Raw genomic sequence first — 20,629 nt, 5'->3', positions numbered from 1 at the left:
TCTATGATTGTAACATACGTAAAATACAGGGACATCACAAACGTACAAAATCTAAAATAAACATTTATTATCTTGACTTTTAAGCGGAAAGTGAATTTGTATAAGTGTAGAATTATTTATTACATTTTAAGAGCACAATTATTAACATTGTTAGACTCTATTTTATAGAGAAAAGGTGAAAAGACCCGTCTCGGTAATAGAACATCTCTGCGCTGTGGGTTAATTTTATTTTGTATATTGTACAAGTCGTAATTATGTGAACAAAAAGTAGCCCTGCCATAAATCACGTTCACGGCTTGAGCATTTCTGCGTGTCCTACTTTTGCCATTAGCCATAGAACGTGTTCACACTGCCAGAAGGCAAAAACATATTATCTTCATCAGCTAAGCCCATTCAATATCATGTACCTGTGTACGGTGTCTGACTTTCTAGTCTATGAAATGTGCGCGGGCTCATTTCAAGTCTATTGTGGGTGCAGAATATGACTCGAGTAATAAATACGTTGCGTGACTCTGATATTTCTGTTGTGTAAATAAGTAGATATATTGTTTTCTGTCTGTGTCAATAAATGCAGTAGATAGTCTGCAGAGTTGGTGCAGCCACTTGGCAGAGTATAGGCCGGTTGGCGCCAATCCCTAGTTCTCTTATTAATTATTATAGCAAATAGTTCACAGACACATGGTTATAGACTTATTGACCCATGAAATGAGAAAACCAATAGATTCGTTAGCGCTTAAGAATGTTTATTTTATGTAAATGAGAAAAAAATATTATGTATTATGTTTTGTCGAATTTAAATAACTAGTTCAATTGAAATTGTAGGGTCGCAATAAAGTGTTTGACATAGATTAATTGTTTTATTATTTTCCTCGTTATTCTTGTTTATGTCTTTTTAACTAGATGTACCTAATTTAAATTTTATGATTACTTCCGTTAATAAGTTCACTTCAAACAATATTCATACCTACGTAAAATCTTAGATTATATATTATACAGTACTTAGTAAGTATAAGTACCTACTCTAAGTGTAAAATGATTTATTGCGCATAGATAAACGCCTACTTTTTGCAATACCGCAGGGTGCACTACGTAGCCTCCTCACAGCCACCTTATATTATGACGGTTGTTGTCATGATTGTTGTTGTTTTTTTTTAGGATTTTATTTCTTATATACAAATTGATTCTTGTAGAATACTCTACTGTTAATACACAAATTCGAATACTAAAATAATGCTCTTCATCCTATCCCTTTTATTCTAAATGTCAACCTTTGCCTTTTTCATTATTTATGCGGGCTGACCCATCTGCAAATTATAAGTGATTTCCCTAAATGCTGGCTGTAGTTTTAATTCTCTTGTTTTTCACTTCTCGTAAAGCTACGTTATCTAATTACCATATCCATTATACCGAATACTTAACTACAAATTATGACATGTGCTTAATTACTTTGTATAGTTAACAAGCTATAGTAATATTTACACGTGCCTCGTAGACACACCCATTTCGCTTGCTCATAAAATTAGTTCAGCGGTTGTAGGTCAACAAATAACGATCTGTCATTAAGTAGCAACAGGTACATTGAAGTATCTAGCTGCTTGAACGTATTTTTACTTCATTTCAGCGGAAATTAAATTTAATACAGGGTATATATACTTACCTACATATTTGAAAATGTAAAAAATATCTATACTTAGTGATATTTTTATGTCTATGGGCTTACAATTTTGTGGAAGATAAAGAAGGTAGAATAATGATGTGGATCCTATTCATTATTTTCAAAACTAAGTATAAGTTTTCAATTGCTCTTGAAATTATTAGGACCTGAATAAATAGATTTTGTAGCTAAGTACAGTAGAGCAAAGTCGTTGAATGTAGTACGCCATGATTTTAGATCGTCCTTCGTCTATATACAACATACCTATATACAATATTTTAGCGTTCATTATTTTAAAATTGTACCTACACTACTGTGACAAATTGATTGCCTTTGTTCATTGGTCGCGCGTGGATGTTCGGAGGTACTACCTATTTGGCTACATTTTATGAGCTCCAAGCACTTATAAACCCACTAATCAATCATTATATTATGTACACTATAAGCCTACGAAGGCTCTATGCTTAGTAAGATAATGGTATTTCTGTACCTACGTCACCTGGTAAGTGGTACCTACGTAAATAAGTAACTACCTACATAATATTAATTATCAAGGCTCAAATAGGTACAGAAGTGCGTGGGATAAGCATTTTTCGTTGTTACCTACGTTGATTAATTTTCTAAGACATACCTATAATAATTATTTAAAGTCCATCAATAAGCTATAACATATTATATTAATCCTCTCTGATAAGTGATACCAACATAAACGACTCTAGGATGGTCTAAAGCTTAGCAGTGCTAACTGCTACAGCCAAAATACTTGGCAACAAAATAAAAATAAAAAAAAAATAAAAATAAAAATCATTTATTGATCAATTTGTGGGTTAGGTACAAACATGTAACATTTGGACCCCAAACTAGGACAGCCTGTATTTTGGGGTCCACCTTCCTTAATGACACAATAATAACAAAACTATAGCATAATATTAACTTAAATAATGATTTAGGTAATTTAGCTATTTTTTATACAAAACTATACAAAATAAAATTTAAATTATACATTTTAACTCAAGTTGTAGATATACTCATATGTTGTGCGTGTGTGTTTGAATGAGTGTGCGCGTTTGCATGCATGTGTGAGCCTGTGTGTATGTATGAGTGTGCGTGTGTGTGTGTGTGTGTGTGTGTGTGAATGTATGTGTGAATGAGTGTGTAAGCGTGTGAGTGGATGTAGTGGCCATTATAGTGGTTGCATTTGCTAAATTTTTATTTGAACTATGTACTGTTCAGTATCTGAATAATTCTGGGTCAGCAACCACTCTGTAACCTTCTTTTTACATTTTACTAAGGTAAGATTGTGTATAGAAAGGCTTTTATTTTTATATAAATAAACAACATACTTACCTACCTAGGTAATTTTAATTGTTACTAACAAAATATTTGTTTCCTAATATAGATACCTACCACAGAATAAGCTTGTTCAACCTCGTAACGTTATATCTTGACGAATAATGTTTAACAGAAACGGTACGGTATATAATATGGTACTAGGCAATGTCTTTTTCATAACCACTACAAACCAACCTTTTTATCGAAGATACTTTGGTAATGAAATAACAGTAAGTATACAAGGTGGCTGGTATTGGGTTACCTACTTATAATAATAATTAGTCTTGTAACTAAAATGTCTCTTTCAAGGAAAACCAACAAATGGTTTGCTGATACCTATCTAATATATAAAAATCAATGCCACTTTTCGTTGTAATTCCATAACTCGAGAACGGCTGAACCGATTTCGATAATTCTTTTTTTATTATATTCCTTGAAGTACGAGGATGGTTCCTATGTAGAGAAAACGTTAATATGTACCACGGGCGAAGCCGGGGCGGACCGCTAGTATACCTAGTATAACCAAGTTTATTTGTGACATTTTCGTTTCAGGTGAATATTGTCGAATATTAAATTCAAGTTGACGGAATCGAATCTAAGACATGTAGCATATCAATTATCACATCTGACATCTTATTATCGGCGAGCAAACATATTTCTACAGATACCTACTCTTCTTACCAATTATTGAATTTAATATAACTGCGATAACTTCTGTTGCTCTTATTGGAAAGAAAATTTAATCAAGTAGGTATTGAAAGACCCAAAAGTATTTCAAGAATGCAATGCCCACGTACTTTTCTAATAAAGTTGCGTTCATTATCGATCCATTGCGCGCGCCGGTTTCTCCCTTATCTCATTCCTTGGAACCATTACAAATAACGTCAGCTGGTCAAAGGAAATCTAGGTAATGGAAATTCTATTTCCCCAATACAAACACAGTCATAACTGTGAAGTTTTTAAATAAGTGTGAAGTTCTGAATAATTTGTTAAGTTATAAGAGTGTTAAAAGGATATTTCGATTCTTGCAACCAAAATGCCTGGGGCAAGGCATAAAATCCTGGGGCATGTCCTCTCAGGATTTTGCCACAAGATGAATAGACGCAAACCTATCTATGGAGATTCTCTGGATACACCATTGAATAGATGTCTCACGACATTTGATATTACCCTATTAGGTAAGTCGTTTTTTTTTCATTTCCTCAACTACCTACCTGTGTAAGTTGAGGAATAGTAGACAATTTTTTTATTTTATTACTAGCTGCCCCAGCAGATGTTGTTCTGCCCCATTGCCCTTTGCCTTATAAAAAGTATTGCCGAATTGGTCGAGCCGTTCCTCAGTTTTACACATAGCAAATAGCAATACAGTTGGCGATTCATTTTATTTATATGGATTTATACAATTTTATACAGCACCATTTTGTCAGAATCTATAGATAAATACTACGGAGCTCTACATTGTAGAGTTTTTTCTGCATAAAAATATTTTATTTCAAAGTTGTTTTAATTGACTTTCTTAAGTATCATTATCATAAAATGAAACAAAACTATTTATATAAAGCAATTTATTAACCAGTACTTACAACCTACTCCTAAAAAATTGTTACAGGTATAGGACATATGGTCGGTGCTGGTATATACGTTTTAACGGGCACAGTCGCTCGTCATATGGCTGGTCCAGCCACAGCATTGAGTTTTCTATTAGCAGGAATAACATCGACTCTCGCAGCTTTATGTTACGCTGAATTTGGCACAAGAATACCCAGAGCTGGTAGCGCGTATGCCTATACGTATGTGAGCATTGGTGAATTCTGGGCTTTTATAATTGGTTGGAACATTGTACTTGAATACATGATTGGTAAGTTCACATATTATGTAGTTACTTACAGATATTTTTTATTGTAATAAATTACACATAGTTAAGAATATTTTATATAATACAATGCATCTATCTTTTCAGGTGCTGCATCAGTAGCTAGAGCGTGGTCAGGTTATCTCGATGCTATGTTAGATGGAGCGATTAGCAATGCTACTATATCAGTTACTGGCGAACTTCATGAAACTCTCTTGAGTAGATATCCTGATGTTTTAGCCTTTCTCATTTGTATAATAGCGTCACTTATTCTCGCAGTTGGAGTAAAAACTTCAGCCTACATCAACAACGGTCTAACAATTCTTAATCTTCTGGTCATATCTCTCGTAATATTCCTTGGATTTTACTATGCTGATATTAGCAATTGGTCCTCAAAGCACGGCGGCTTCATGCCTTATGGTTTGAGTGGAGTTCTAACAGGAGCTGCTACTTGTTTCTATGCGTTTGTTGGATTTGATAGTATATCGGCTTCCAGCGAAGAGGCAAAGGACCCTTCTCGATCTATTCCAACTGCAACAATTTTATCGATGGCTGTTGTTGGAATAGGATACATCCTCGTTGCTATTTCTTTAACATTGATGGTCCCGTATAATACAATTAATCCCGAAGCCGCATTACCAGCAGCTTTGGGTGCCGTTCACGCGGATTGGGCTAAGTATGCAGTCGCTGTTGGAGCAGTGTGCGGAATGACTACAACTCTGTTAGGTTCTCTATTCTCCCTCCCCCGCTGTTTATATGCGATGTCGGCTGATGGCTTGTTATTCGGATTTCTCAGTGATATTAGTAACAAATCGCAAATACCGATTTCCAATCTCATTATATCGGGATTTTCCTCAGCACTTATTGCTTTATTGTTCGATCTTGAAAAGCTGGTTGAGTTTATGTCTATTGGTACATTGTTGGCATATACTATTGTGAGTGCAGCCGTTATTATTCTACGCTATCGGCCAGCTCCTCCTGCTGAGGATAAGGACTTTGGAATACCACAATTAGAGTCACCTGGAGACCGGGAAGATAGTTCAGCAACAGGAACGCCAGGAACGGATGCAGGATCATCTTCATCGGAGGTATACCTAAAACCAAAGTAGTACTTGAAATTAAATGATCATAGTTACTAAATATGTAGAGTTTTAGGTACAATATTTCATGTATTTCTCTTGAAAAGTCAAACATAAATGTGCCATTTAATTGCAGATGTTCGAAGCTTTGACTGTTGGTCGTTTACGGCCACAATACGCATGGTTAGAGCCCCTCGTTGGAGGTAGAGCGCCTGGCAGTGCGGTCACCAGTTGCGTTTATGTGTTTGCGTTAGCTGCTGCGGCTCTCAGCGCCCACAACCTACTCACTAAGCCTACTATCGTTTGGATGATTGTGCCAGATATCTTGCTTAGCTTAGTTATCGTTGGGTGTAAGTATATTTGTCTTGACAATCAATGTACGCTCGTGTGAAATACAAATAAGGCGAAATTAATGGGCATATAGGTATCTAGAATTACTCACGTGCTTTTGTCCTTTCGAACAATACATATTCTGTATCTTTTGTGTGGTCACGTTAAACAAGTACCTTCAGTTTGTCACGTATACATTGATAACTATACAAATTTGAGATGTAATTTGATTTTAATAGAGGAAAAAGTAACATACTTCATTAGTTTAATTTGGGAAATAATACGGTCTTCAATATTATATACCTTATTACCAGTTTAACACTTAAAAATGTATCAATAACTATTGCAAAACATGGTATACTTTTTTATTCCAGGTCTTTTTATCATCTGGGCCCACCAGCAGAGTCCGATGCGGCTTCCGTTCCGAGTCCCATATGTACCGCTGTTGCCGGCCGCAAGCGTTATGCTGAATATCGAGTTGATGATAAATCTGAACGCTCTCACTTGGGCTAGATTTGCTATTTGGATGACTTTTGGTGAGTTTATCATTGGTATGCTTATAGAATTTCCTAACTACATATATATTTTATACAGTTGTTTAACTATTTACCTATATTTTAAGCAAATGCAAGCAGTTTAATCAGTTAATAATTCTTAGTAATATTATAAAATGCGAAAGTAGCTCTCTGTCTGTCTTTAACGTTTAGCGTTCCATATCAAAGCTTTCACTGCAAAACAAAAAGGAAATAAAGATATGATAGAAAATTATAAATCGCGTAAAAACTATAAGTATGATTGCAATCGATACCGCCTTCGAAAAGCTATCACTCTTCTGGCACCAATTATAAGAATTTACAAACAGTTCTTTACATTCCAGGCCTCTTACTCTACTTCCTGTACGGCATCCACCACAGCAAGCTCGGAGAAGGCGTGGCTGGTCTGCTCTCCCGTTCCAACAGTAACTCGCACGCGGGTTGGGGCGCGGTTGACAAGACTAGCACCCTCGCGCGTAGAGTTGGACGTCTCGGCCGCGGCAGTAGAAGCGACGACCGTAAACCTATTATATGCGACGACGAACTTGCTAGAAGAGATCCGTGATTTTAAACTATTCCGAACAGAAGGTCTATGAAGCAGCTTCTATGATGTTTTTCGATGCGGTGTGTAGGATACTTGTTCATGAAATTACTAGAGCAATTAAAATGGAATGGCCATGTTTCTTACAGATTAATTGATATTGATTTATTGATGGATTTCTGTGTATAAAAGCGAACAGAACTTTGTGCTAACCACAGAACAGTAAGAACGTGCTAACAGATATTTTCTAAGCCGGGTCACAGATACGTCAAGCAAGAGAGATTACCTTCTTGGAGATTACCTACTTACTGAATTTTTTCTCATAAGATCAAAAACACGTGTTCATGTTTGATATTACATGCACAATGTTTAAGAAGTCGTTCCGCTTTTGCTATTTATAGTAGTGTTAAGAGTTGTCCATCCTATATTACTTGCTCTGTGTTGTCCATCAGATTATTAGAATATAAAAATATACTCAAGAAAAGTTCGCACAAAGAGTAATCTCATCGCACATTTTTATATATACAGTTTTCACAAACAAGTTGTTTTTAACATTTTGTGAATAGCTTTTCCTATTATATTAATGTATAGGACGGGTTTTAGGGGCATTTTAGAAAACCGCCTTTATAACACCTTTACCGATGTGATTGTATTGGTACATAGCGTGATTGAGGAATAGATTATAGATTTTCTTAGCTTTTTCTAGTGTGCCATCTCCCTCACGTATGGGCGTATTCAGAAAGAAAGCTTGAAACTTATAAGCGCTTATCGGCGCTTGTCAATGCTCAAACCAGCTTGTCAAAACCAGCATTGACAAGCTTGTCAAAACCAGCATTGACAAGCACCGATAAGCGCTTATAAGTTTCAAGCTTTCTTTCTGAATACACCCTATGGACTTAGGACTATGGTATGGTTTGGCAAAAAGATTAGAAACATAAATAAAAATTTGTCCACAAATGTTGCCATGCCACAGATACCTAATATAATACAATACTAAACCTAACCTACTATTCTTCAGTCAGTTCAGGAGGGTTAAGTTTTTTTTTGTCAAAACTGTATCATATTAAGATTTTTTCATAAGTTATATTATGTGTTAATGTAACAGTGCATACTTGTATATATGTACGCGCTTTACATTGTTCCTATATTATTATTTTGAGTACATTTAAACGCTTTTGCAGCGAAAACAACTATTTAATAAATTATTTATTAAATTGTTTTTGTTATAATTTGGGTAAATGTTTTATATTGAAATTATTATAGTCATATTTTAAAGAATTTATTATATCACTATAATTTACATATTGTTGCTTTATTTATAATATACATAGGTATACTTAACTGTACTCACACGTTATCAATTCATTATTTTATTAAAGACTATAACTTACAAAAACCTAAATGTATCAATGTAATATTAAAAATAAATAATATACTTATACAAGACAATACAATTATTTGTTGACAAATAGAAATGCTATAGGTAACATTTATTTACTTCCATTATTTAAAAAAAAGCTGTGTAGTCACAAAGAATCTTATTTGAGCATATTTTAGCTATAGGAATGTTCACTGAAACTATTCAATTATACATGAATGTTGTTGTATAGTCTTTTAATTATGTATATGGTAAGATGTTGATGTGTAAATAAATAAAATATAATCGTGGCTATATGTCTTTTCTTTCGTGTGCCTATGGTCTTATACTTTTTGTCCATTTACAATCATTGTCAGTATAAAAACATACAATTTCATAACAACTACAAAGTAGTATGATTTTATTATTTAGAAAAAAAAACAACTGATATCACATGTCACTCTCTGTATTTATTTACTTAAATAAAAATATTATAATAAACAAATATCATAACCCGTGATCCGGGCTTGAACCTATAAAATTAATAATTTATAAATTTTCCTAATAAATATATCTAATGTGCATTGCACCCTTATCGACCTTAAATATAATTGAAGTTGGTTTATTTTATCTGTTACAGTTTACAGAAATGTTTCCGCTCAGACATTTAAAAATGTTCTAGAACATTCGAGATATTTACAGCTTAATATCTGAGACACGTTCAAATTTTAGGTGCCGTAGAAACACATTAAGTATTAAATCAGATGTAAAAACATAGAATAGTGATGAACCTTACTGTTTATTATGTAAGAATAATTATTATTTACATTAAAAATTTGTTTTGAAATGGAATGGATATTTCAAATGCGGATATATATATATAAAGTTAAAGTATCATATTACATAATAGAACACAACAAATTATTTATAAGACAATTATTATTACTACTGTTCCAAATATACAAGTTCTACATAGAACATTCGTGTATTAAATTGTTTTGTAGGTATATAACTATACTAGATGTTATAAGGTCAGTCAGAAAACCATACTATACAAAGTATAATTGACTCTATAAATTTGCTTTCAATTTTAAACTATTTTATAGTTTACAATATTATTGTCATAAGAAATTAAACTGCAAGTATACAAATAGGCATAATCCAAAGAGGTCACATTATTACGAACTCGATACTATTTTCTTTAAAAAGAGGCGGAAAACCGGAAATGATCTTGTCAATTTGAAATTGCACGAGTTGCACGACGATTCAATATTATGAATTAGTAATTCTACCCTTATTTTTAGTGAACAAGTTTTTGTGCGTCAAATTATCCGATATTTGTTATAAATATTTAGATTAAGAGAAGTGTTAATTTCTGTAAGATATTACTTAATTATAAACGCAACAATGGTAAAATTTCGTATTTAAAGCGGTGCATTATGTTCTAATTATACCCACACATAAAAGAAATATTCAGATATTATTTATGTAAATTTCGTATCTATACGGTAAACAGAATATAGAGTCCTTAAATTTAAAATTCAATAAAACAACCTACAAATTAACTAAAATTTAGCGCGAGTTCGACTCGCATACCTTATATATATTTTAAACTAATCATAAACATCAAATAATTGGAATTTTAACATTTAGCCTACTAAACTTTAGGCTTATAGTAAATTAAATATCCGAATCATTGAATAAAAATTCGAACCAACAGTTGGCTAAAATTAAAGTCTCCTTTTGGAGGATCACAAAGAAAGCATGGTGGTACATTTAGCCTCAAACATAAAGCACCTCAGAATGGTTATACCTTTAAGCCATTTCGTCTGTGATTACCATAATACATATATTGAAATTTATAACAATAAAACAGCCACAGAGAATCGATTTTGTTTCTAACGAGCTGTTAATAAATATGGATGGAAAATTATAAGAGATCATACAGCCATGTTAAACGGGCGACTTAATATTAGTTCCGATCCTATATAGTGAGGAGATCGCACAATCGATTCTCCATATTAATTATTTGGCGCCATTTTTATGACCTGTCATTGTAACTTGTACGTTTATTCTATACTTTATAGTCTATGGTTTGAAAAACATATTTATTTAGAGCGAAATTATTTATTATATCAGTCTTATCTACGTATTCGGGCAATCTGCCAAGCGCTTGACGGCAGCCGCTGCAATCGCTTGATGGTCTTTCTTCCCCATTGCAACCAGAGAAATCCGGCTATGAGGCAAATTACTGTTTCTATGTAGAATCCGTCTATACGTACATTGCACGATCCACCGTTGGTTTTGCATACCTGGAAAAATAAAATATCATCACTATCTTTTAATTCAGTTAAGTATTCAATAAGTTTAAAACTTGATTTGTATTGCTTTAATAGCAACTGTAGAACTGTTATTTTTGGATTGAGGTCATAATCGTAACTTATAGTCGTAGGTAAAAAAAAATTAGATTAAATTTATAACTAGTTGCCCTACAGGGCACACCATGCGACTAAAGAAGACATTAACTGGTACGCCATACTATTTATAATGAAATATGTAATTATCACATTATTAATGCGCACACATCTTACAGAGAAAATATAAGTCTATCGAAGAATAATTTTTTATTAAAAAATAATAATCATAAAACGGCAACACCATACCTCAGTCTCCAACTCCGTAGCGCACGTAGTATCAACCAACGTTTCAGCACTACACGATCTATACGTCAATCTGTCCACGGCCCATAGAGCGAGTGTGTTCGGCCAGTTCGTGCCCAAATTGGACACAGTGTTCAGTAGTGTCATGTATGTACCGCCTACAAGCGGGTCGGATACTTTGGCGAAGAACGCCATCACCGCTACGAACATGCAGTATAGGCATGTCTGGAATATGTTTAAATGATCAGGAGGTATACTTTGCAAGGCCATAATGTCAATTTCTAAACGAAGCATCAGCAATTGGTACCTTTTTGTGAATAATATGTTAATGACAATTTAAAAAAATCCAATTCAAGAAAACATTCAAACATTTTACTGTTAGTTTTACAGCATAATTTGCTTTATAAATGAGACATTTTAAAAGAATACAAAAAATCTCAAAACAGTTAATAAATAAAAACGAAGGACCGAAATGTATAATGTCTGATAGAAGTTAAAGGTAAAGGAAAATTGTTATTTAAATGTAAATTTCTTGTATTCTGTCAACAAAATAGTCTGTTTAAAATAGGAAATCAATATGAACCTACCTGATGGAACACATACAAGCACATAAGTATAAAGAGGTAGAAGTACGATGGTCCCGCGTTTCCGAGCAGGCTAGGTGTGAGTGCGACTAAAGCTGCGGCTATCGGTCCGACTAAAAGTCGCAGCGGAAACGCACGCAACCATAGCGATAGTGGCTCTGGTCCAGTTGTGTGTTTGGCAAGGATCTGTAAATAAATGCATAATTTTTTTTTTTTTTTTTTTTTTTTTAATCTCCTCTAAACCTGCAATCTGCCTTATTAAGCATTAAGCTGGTGGTTAAAAGTTTTAATGTTGGCATGCATGGCAAACGCCCAGTGGCATCTCCATATAATATTTTCTATGATCAAGGTGAGTCTGATTCTACGGTGGAAGGAGGTCTTGAGGAGCTCTCCGTTTTATGCGCTTAAAAGTGCGAGTGGGCTCCATCATGTTCCAGACAAGTACGTTGGGATGATTTTTTATACGGCTTTTATATGTCTTAAGTTTCTTGAGAATTTCCTCTCTAACAGTTGGAATAAACAAGTCACGGTGAAGATGGCAATTGCTAATGAACCACGGGGCCCCAGATATGATACGAAGTATTTTTGACTGGAAACGTTGTATAATTTCCAGATTAGAGTGAGCTGCGGTGCCCCAAAGTTCAACTCCATATGACCAAATTGGTTTGAGGATAGACTTGTATAAAAGAAGTTTGTTGTTCAGTGAAAGGCCAGAGTTACGTGCCAAGAGCCAGTACAATTTGCGAAACTGTACACTAAGAGCTTTCCTTTTTGTGAATATATGTTTCTTCCATGTAAGACGTCTGTCCAAGTATATACCCAAGTAACGCACATCTTCTGACTGAGGAATTGTTATTCCGTTAAGTTGAACGGGTGGACAAGTATCGCGTCTAAGGGTAAATGTCACTTGCACCGACTTCGTTTCGTTGGCTTTTATTCTCCAGTCTTTAAGCCAAACTGAGACATCATTTAAGCTTTGCTGTAACATTTCCGAGGCAGATACAGGATCCTCATGCATTGCGATGAGAGCAGTATCGTCAGCAAATGTTCCAACGAGGACATTTTCTTTAGTCGGTAAGTCATAAGTATATATTAGATATAATACAGGACCCATTACGCTGCCCTGTGGAACACCAGCCTTAATTTCGTAGAGATTTGTTCTGTCGTCTCCATGCTTAACATAGAAGTGTCGTTGTTGAAGATATGACTTTATGATTAGGTAGTAGTTTATAGGTAAAGCTTGGAATATTTTATAAAGAAGACCCTCATGCCATACACGATCGAATGCCTGCGAAATGTCCAAAAATGCTGCTGAACAATATTTTTTGTGTTCGAATGCGTTATTAATCATCTCGACCAAACGATGGACTTGTTCAATCGTGCCGTGACCTTTGCGGAAGCCAAATTGATGGGTCGGTATTAAATCAGATTTGGCTAGCAGTGGAGTCAGGCGTTTCAGAATGAGAATTTCCAAGATCTTTGAGGCAACGGGTAGTAGACTTATGGGGCGGTAGGAGGACACGTTTTCTGGAGCCTTTCCTGGTTTGGGAATAAGTATGATTTCAGCCACTTTCCACTGAGGAGGTATGTATTCTCTTCGCAGTATAGCGTTATATATAGCAGATGCATATATAGCAAATGCATAATAGTAATAATTTTTTATACTGATATTAAAAAAAAATGCACAATACTGGTTTTTCTTGATGCATTAGTTGGTTGGCTGGTTTTTATAGATACAAAATGTACATATTAACTTTCTGATTTAGGGCGACCGTACACGGACCGCTTCAAGCAGTTGAGACCGACGGCTTGAAGCGGCGACCGCGCCGTGAACTATGGACATTCATTCACCGCCGTACACGGACTGCTCGAGCCGTCGCGACCGCTTCAAGTCGTCAACTGCGCGGTTTGTAGCGACAGCTCGAGCAGTCCGTGTACGTCGCTCAGCCGTTAACTGCTCGAGCCGCCCGTGTACGGCCGCTCTTAGAATATTGGCAAGAATTGATAATGAATATTGAAAAAACATATTATATCAATAAAAATGTTTACATATGAGGAGATAGATAGAATTATAATTTTTAGCAAATACATGTTATGTTTTGTGTGTGTATTTTTTATAATTTTATGTTGAACACAATTTGATTAATTAAAGTTTTTTTTTCATTATTCATATTTAGCATAATAAGTTAGAATAATTTTGGTCAGAACAAACTTCCATATAATCTAAGAGCCCACGCCGGCCAGACTTTCCTTTCTTTAGGAAAGTTGAAAGTTTCTCTGTATATGTCTCCGATATAGATAAGAACGACTAGCGATTATCAAGTCTGGGTTGTGGTTACTTTGGCAGGAAACAGGTAGTAAAGGTGTATAAAATTGTACCTAACTTTCATTATAGTTTTAAAGCTAAATTTTATATATGTTACTTGGAGACGTATAAAAAGATGTTAACTCAAGAGCCGGACAGTTTTCATGGTTCTTACATCTTGCCAGACACATTTAAAAAATAACTAACATACCATCAAATTAACGTACTACCTAAAAGTGTATCAAATATGAAATAACCCACTAAAAACATTAGTTTACTATAATTAATGACTAAAAAATAATAGTATAATATAAGTAATAAAGTTATTACTTATCTTTTACGGCGACTTATGTCGATGGAAATCCACGTATCTCGATGATTTTGTTATTGTGTCACGTTTAGGTAGTACGTTAATTTGATGATATGTTAGTTATTTTTTAAATGTGTCTGGCAAGATGTAAGAACCATGAAAACTGTCCGGCTCTTGAGTTAACATCTTTTTATACGTCTCCAAGTAACATATATAAAATTTAGCTTTAAAACTATAATGAAAGTTAGGTACAATTTTATACACCTTTACTACCTGTTTCCTGCCAAAGTAACCACAACCCAGACTTGATAATCGCTAGTCGTTCTTATCTATATCGGAGACATATACAGAGAAACTTTCAACTTTCCTAAAGAAAGGAAAGTCTGGCCGGCGTGGGCTCTTGATCTAATACATACCACAGGCATGATAATTTGTACAGGAACCAAAGGAACGGCCAATAAGGCGAGATCTTCGCGTGGAACACCAGCTTCCACCAGTTTCAAACCAGACACAGCGTCACTTGCGCAGAATCCAAGCTGAAATTTATAATTACGTGTAAATGTTTAATTTTATTGGTCATTCATTAATTAAAATTTATCATTCATAATAGACTTTTGAATTATCTTTATTTGTTATTAAACATGAATAGGTAAAACAAAGTGATTAAATGTTTAGGTAATAAAAAATTAATGAGTCATGATTCATTGAAATAAAATTGTAGTAGTGTATTATTTTTACAGTACCAATTATTTTGTCATTTTATTACTTTTTACTTATAATAATTTTCTAAGCAATTTTACAAAAACTTATACTTGATCATTTTATTTCCAATAACATTGACTGGCCAATTATAGCTTTAATTTCTTCATAACATTTTAATTGTTGGCTAGTTTAAATGATTTTTTCTTATCACACTTATTGGACAACTTTACAAACTGTAATGCACACCATTATTCTACAAAAAAAATAATTTTATTATTATACTTACTTTAGCCGTAAACAAAACAAGCGCCAACGTCCTCACTGCAGGCAATTTGACGATAGTATATAACTGTTGGTATGCATTGACTATATCCTTTACACCTTTCCCCTCATCATCATTAGAGCTTTCAGTATCATTCTTCTCATGTTTCAATAGTGCTATAAGTGTCGTAGTTGCGATAAACACCCAGCCCCAAAATAGTAAGAAGCCAGCTAAAGTTACTATACCAGTGTCTTCTGGTTCATATCTTAAATACTTGTTGCAAAAGTACGGTGACTCTAGAGCAAGGAACAACACATAACCGAGGAAGAAACCTGCTGTTTGTCCAACTGTATTGCAAGTTGATGCGTGTCCAACGTTACACCTGAAAATTTAATATAAGGCATTTTTAATTGATGATTTCGGGAAATAAATATGCTCATTAAGTGTTTACATTCTTAGAATAAAATGTTAGAACTTGGAATGAAGAAAAAAAATTGAAAATCTAAAGCTTTACAATATTCAATTAAAAATTGAAAATAATATAATAATATAGTACCTTTTCAGCATAGTCAAAGCCCATCCATCAACAGCAATATCTTGTGTTGCCGCGAGAAAATTCAAAAATAAAAATGATATAGTCAACAAAGTCATTGTTGGAGCTTTTTCTTCTGAGCCAAGCCAATCTGTGATATTACTTGACATTATTATCATCACAATTCCAATCAAATATTGTATAGGTACCAGCCAAGTTTTTCTCCTCCCAAACTTGGGTAAGAAAAGAGCATCCACTATGGGTGCCCATAATAATTTTACGCTAAATGGCCAATTTACAAAACTGAACTCAGCCTGTAAGAAAAAAAAAAAAAACAATTGATAAGACTTGTGTGTGCATAGTAATTAGAAGTGGTAGAAGACATTTTCCAAGGGCAACGTTTAGTAATATTGATTTTTAAATATAGTTGAATTTTCAGTATGGTATAAATTTTTAAATCTTCTGAAAAAAACTACCTAACGTAACGGCACCGGTTTCCGACTAGCCTCCTCTATCCGACCATTTTGATTTTTATTTGATAAAACGTTTAAAATACGCGCGACACTCGTGAAACTGAAGGCTTTCGATTCAATCACTTATCGTACGTCATCTGTCCAAAATTGGGTTTCAAATTTTAACCGACATTTCGTCAATCCAAGAAAAGCTAGGCGAGGGTGTAGTTTGTATTGAATTGAATGCGAAAAAAACATAAAACGGTGAAAATAAACATTTGGATTTTTACGCTAAATACTCAGGTAAGTTTGTGGTTAATTTACTTTGAACGTTTTATTGGTGTTTTAAATTATTAATTTTAAAATATACATGCAAAGATAGCGTGTTTTTATAGGTTTTTTTGGACAAATAATTATGGACGGAATGAGGAGCTTTTCAAAATAACAACATTCCGAAATCCGACCGAATCGGTCGGTAAACGGAATTTCGCACTTTGTAAAAGAAGGTAATAATCTATTATGCATGTTGTTTTGTGGAGGTTTCGTATTAAGTTATTTATTCTAAACGCTATGCTTATATACTACACCTGTATGCGACCAATGCTTACTTTAATGGATTATTTGTAATATACGTTTTAACTGACACTCTTTTTTGATTTTTTCGTTATTCATTTACAAAGACCGGTCTGGTTTAAAACCCCTATATTTTACGTTTATGACACATAATTGCATAACTAAGAAATTGTGAGATCTTTATAGTGTACATATGAAATAGAAATGAACTAAAAATGAATATCAATTTCGGTTTAGAGGCTTTATTACGCAATTTTAGGTTTGGTCGGAATCTAGGTGCGATATATTTCCCTGTTTCCGTCCAACTGGGTTGCTTTTGCTTGCGCTGTGCTTGAGTGAAATTGCATGCGTTTATTTCAGGTCATCATCATGAGTGATAAAAAAGAGGCTGAAGTATTCTCATTAGCTGAAATAATACTTTTGGTGAAATGGATTTTAGAATTGGGCAAAGTAGTCAATGGGACATTCTAATTTAGTGTGGATGACCAGTGAGGCATATTATGAGTTTGAGTTTGAGTAAATGTTATTTTAAACTACTACAGTCTAACATAGAGTTAGTTTTTGTTATTATAATAAATGCTCAAATATTATTTAACCCCTTATTGCATGAATTATTAAGGAGATGAAATAAAAATTATTTTTTTGCAAAAAAGTGTTTATTAGACCTTACATTATGAGATCAAATTGAGAAAAAAAATTATTTACTTATATTATAGAAAATATATAACGGCGCCATATATGGACTCGTATGCAGTGTTTGTTGTATTTTTTCTGTCATATATGGCTTCGTATGCAATTAGAAAAAAGTAACTGATTAATAAAATAAAAACATATTCCGGACTAATTTCACACACACGGTTGCTAAGCCCCAAACTAAACTTAAGCTTGTATCCTGAATGCTTAGTCAACTGATATGCTACATATACTTTACATAAATCCTATCCTACTTATATTATAAATTCGAAAGTTTGTGAGGGTGGATGTATGTGTATGTGTTTGTTTGTTACTGTTTCACGCAAATACTACTGAACCGACTTCTATGAAATTTAGCACACATAATATAGAGGGTAACTTGGACTAACACATAGGATAGGTTTTATCCCGAAAATCCCACGGGAACGGGAACTATGCGGGGTTTTCTTTGAAAACGCGGGCGAGGCCGCGGGCGAAATGTTAGTACTTTATATGGATACCTAAATAACACTCAGAATCACAGCCAACTTATACTTCGTGAAATTGCTTAAAACAATTACGTTTGTCATTATAACATAAAAACACGTTATATTTTTCACATAACGTGAAGGAACGAAATTGGAACAATATAGGCATAGCTGACGGGCGTTCTTCTTCCAAATTCGGTAATGACTAATCCCATCAGATCGTACAGAATCAAAGTGAAAATCCAGATGTCCTGCAGGAGTTTTTCGTAGCTTTTTTGCGGTAATTGGCGAGTCAGAAATACTGAGGAGACTCCAGAGATGCCGATGTTTCTAAGTTTTTGAGAGACGACCACGTCTTTTGGTAATAAGAGCTTTCCCTGACTTTCGCATTTGCTCTGAAACGGCTAATTAAAAATCATACAGTGGCATATAGCATGAGTCTGTATTTATTGATGATGATATAATATTTACATGCTTAGCATAGTGAGATAAAAGTGTCTAGGATCGATACTGGAACAATCAGTGAAAGTATCCATGCTGTGCTTGAATGCATACCCAGCCACATATGACATAATATATTTTGGACGGAATGCATACGAAGCCAAATATGACAGATTTGGAAAAGTACAAAAAACATGATTAAAGCAAAAAAAACAACCTAACCAAATGTTTTACCTTATTTTAGAAAGACTAAAGAATGAAGAAATATTTTTTTTCATGGCTTTACTCACCTTTTTGATATTGAAATCTTAATTTGAAAATCACGGTTTTTTCCGCGCACCCAAACCGTCGCACGCCCTAGACTAAATCTATAATATATCTGATGGATAATATTTACACTGTATAAATTAATTACATTCCAATTCTCGATGAAATGCTGTTTAAGATGTAAGGTAGTTTTTTTAGATATTGTTTATAGTTAGCCTATAAAAAATTCATAAACTTCGTCGTCCATATATGGCTCCGTATGCGGTAAGGGGTTAAAACTAGCGGTCCGCCCCGGCTTCGCCCGTGGTACATATTTAAAATATCTCTCCATAAGAACCATCCTCGTACTTCAAGTAATATAATAAAAAAGAATTATCGAAATCGGTCCACGCGTGATGCAGTGAAAAGACGAAACGGGTTTTACGAATTTCCATTGTATTTCTATTATCATAAAGTTGATTTTAGTAGAAAATATTTGACTGGTCGGAATCTAGCTACTCAGTGGTCGGAAACACGTGTATTTGTACTCAGTCGGTCGGAAAATGGTGCTTTCAGTTAATTTCCAGTCGTGACAGTTAAAATCCAAATTTAGGTAATAAAAAGCCATTATGAAATACAATTATGTGCATATTTTAAAATATAAGTTCGTAATCTTTCATAATATCATTTTTTCTTATGACCTCCAGAGTATTTAATTTATCTTTTAAAGGATTCATTTAGCCGTATCAATCAGTGGTCGGTATTCGGTGCCATTACGTTATAGTGAATGTATATTGTATATGCAGAATAAGATAAGAATTTAATAATTATATCCAGTTTAATTCAACATTAATGATAATAATAAAAACTCCAAAAAAAAAAAACAATCATAACAGAAACTTACTTGTTGAGTGTAAGTTATACCTCGATTTTGTAGTAACATAGGTATTGCTCCAGCTAGACCTAACGGAATACCCTGTAGTGCATATAAGAATAATAATACTGCTATGTTCCATTCATCTCCTTTAATATTACTTCTTTCATTATTTATATTTGAATCTCCATTTTCAAGTAATTGCTCTTTTTCGACTGTTTTCTTTCTGTTTGTCACCGACATTATTGAGCCGAGTAACGACTGAAAAATAAAATTTTATTGGTTCTTAATTAATAATTATGTTATAAAAAATTGTGTGTGTGTGTGTGTGTGTGATTTTTTTCAATAAATAACTTAGTAACCAACCTTAATTTTTAAAACTGTACTTAGTCTTAACAGATAATGATTGGAAACACGATTTTCTTCATTAAGTGGTGACCTGTGGTGGTGACACTCGTACGGAAATTATTTGCCACTCACAAAAGTACACGTACACGTAGAAAAACCGTTTAGTGCTGATGTTCAATTATTGTCACGATACAGGTGGACAGAATAGAAATATCGAACCATCAATCAAAGTGAATTCATTAAAAGTAATTATATTTTAAAACTAGAAATCCCACATCCAGACATTAGTGAGCTGTCTTTCTGTTTCTGACATTGACAATTGACATCAGACATCAGTCATCACGTCTTTGTCGACACCACGTCAACATCTGTCAACACGTATAATGTCACCGTCATCTCGTTGAATCTGGTATTTGAGTGAATGACTAGCGCGTTCATTGAATGACGACGACCCGTGACGACGACCATATTTACTACGAGTCGAAGGTGCTCCGCGTAAAAA

At 34.0% G+C, this 20,629-nt stretch overlaps 2 protein-coding genes across 3 annotated transcripts; one reads left to right on the top strand and one right to left on the bottom strand.

Annotated features, from left to right (window-relative positions):
• Positions 1 to 3,002: 3,002 nt before the first annotated feature.
• Positions 3,003 to 7,528, top strand: LOC123696260 (cationic amino acid transporter 4). Of its 2 annotated transcripts, XM_045642331.1 has the most exons (7): positions 3,003 to 3,216; positions 3,539 to 4,164; positions 4,596 to 4,844; positions 4,947 to 5,926; positions 6,054 to 6,267; positions 6,622 to 6,783; positions 7,125 to 7,528. In XM_045642331.1, the coding sequence occupies exons 2-7, from the start codon at positions 4,023 to 4,025 to the stop codon at positions 7,343 to 7,345; spliced, it is 1,968 nt and encodes a 655-aa protein (XP_045498287.1). In that variant the 5' UTR covers positions 3,003 to 3,216; positions 3,539 to 4,022; the 3' UTR covers positions 7,346 to 7,528. The 2 variants fall into 2 exon arrangements, with proteins under 2 accessions (XP_045498287.1, XP_045498288.1); XM_045642332.1 differs by lacking the exon at positions 3,003 to 3,216 and having other exon boundaries at positions 3,522 to 4,164.
• Positions 7,529 to 9,988: 2,460 nt separating this feature from the next.
• Positions 9,989 to 20,430, bottom strand: LOC123696262 (acetyl-coenzyme A transporter 1). Its single transcript, XM_045642333.1, has 8 exons — positions 20,146 to 20,430; positions 19,810 to 20,040; positions 16,058 to 16,347; positions 15,526 to 15,883; positions 14,954 to 15,073; positions 11,926 to 12,108; positions 11,342 to 11,563; positions 9,989 to 10,990 (listed from the first exon to the last, which is right to left on the bottom strand). Exons 2-8 carry the CDS (start codon positions 20,020 to 20,022, stop codon positions 10,820 to 10,822), a joined length of 1,557 nt encoding a protein of 518 aa, XP_045498289.1. The 5' UTR covers positions 20,023 to 20,040; positions 20,146 to 20,430; the 3' UTR covers positions 9,989 to 10,819.
• Between the last annotated feature and the right edge of the window lie 199 nt (positions 20,431 to 20,629).

This window comes from Colias croceus, chromosome 12 (assembly GCF_905220415.1).
Source record: "Colias croceus chromosome 12, ilColCroc2.1".
NCBI lineage: Eukaryota > Metazoa > Arthropoda > Insecta > Lepidoptera > Pieridae > Colias > Colias croceus.
The sequence above is the reverse complement of the archived record's forward strand: the minus strand, read 5'-3'. Positions and strand labels throughout refer to the sequence as shown.

Coding starts and splice junctions, on each gene's coding strand:
- LOC123696262 (XM_045642333.1), bottom strand. CDS start 20,022: ATGTCGGTGACAAACAGAAAGAAAACAGTCGAAAAAGAGCAATTACTT. Junction 15,884..16,057: donor GCTTTGACTATGCTGAAAAG/GTACTATATTAT, acceptor TTAAATTTTCAG/GTGTAACGTTGGACACGCAT. Junction 10,991..11,341: donor CTACGGAGTTGGAGACTGAG/GTATGGTGTTGC, acceptor TTATTTTTCCAG/GTATGCAAAACCAACGGTGG.
- LOC123696260 (XM_045642331.1), top strand. CDS start 4,023: ATGCCTGGGGCAAGGCATAAAATCCTGGGGCATGTCCTCTCAGGATTT. Junction 6,268..6,621: donor TAGCTTAGTTATCGTTGGGT/GTAAGTATATTT, acceptor TTTTTATTCCAG/GTCTTTTTATCATCTGGGCC. Junction 6,784..7,124: donor TGCTATTTGGATGACTTTTG/GTGAGTTTATCA, acceptor TTTACATTCCAG/GCCTCTTACTCTACTTCCTG.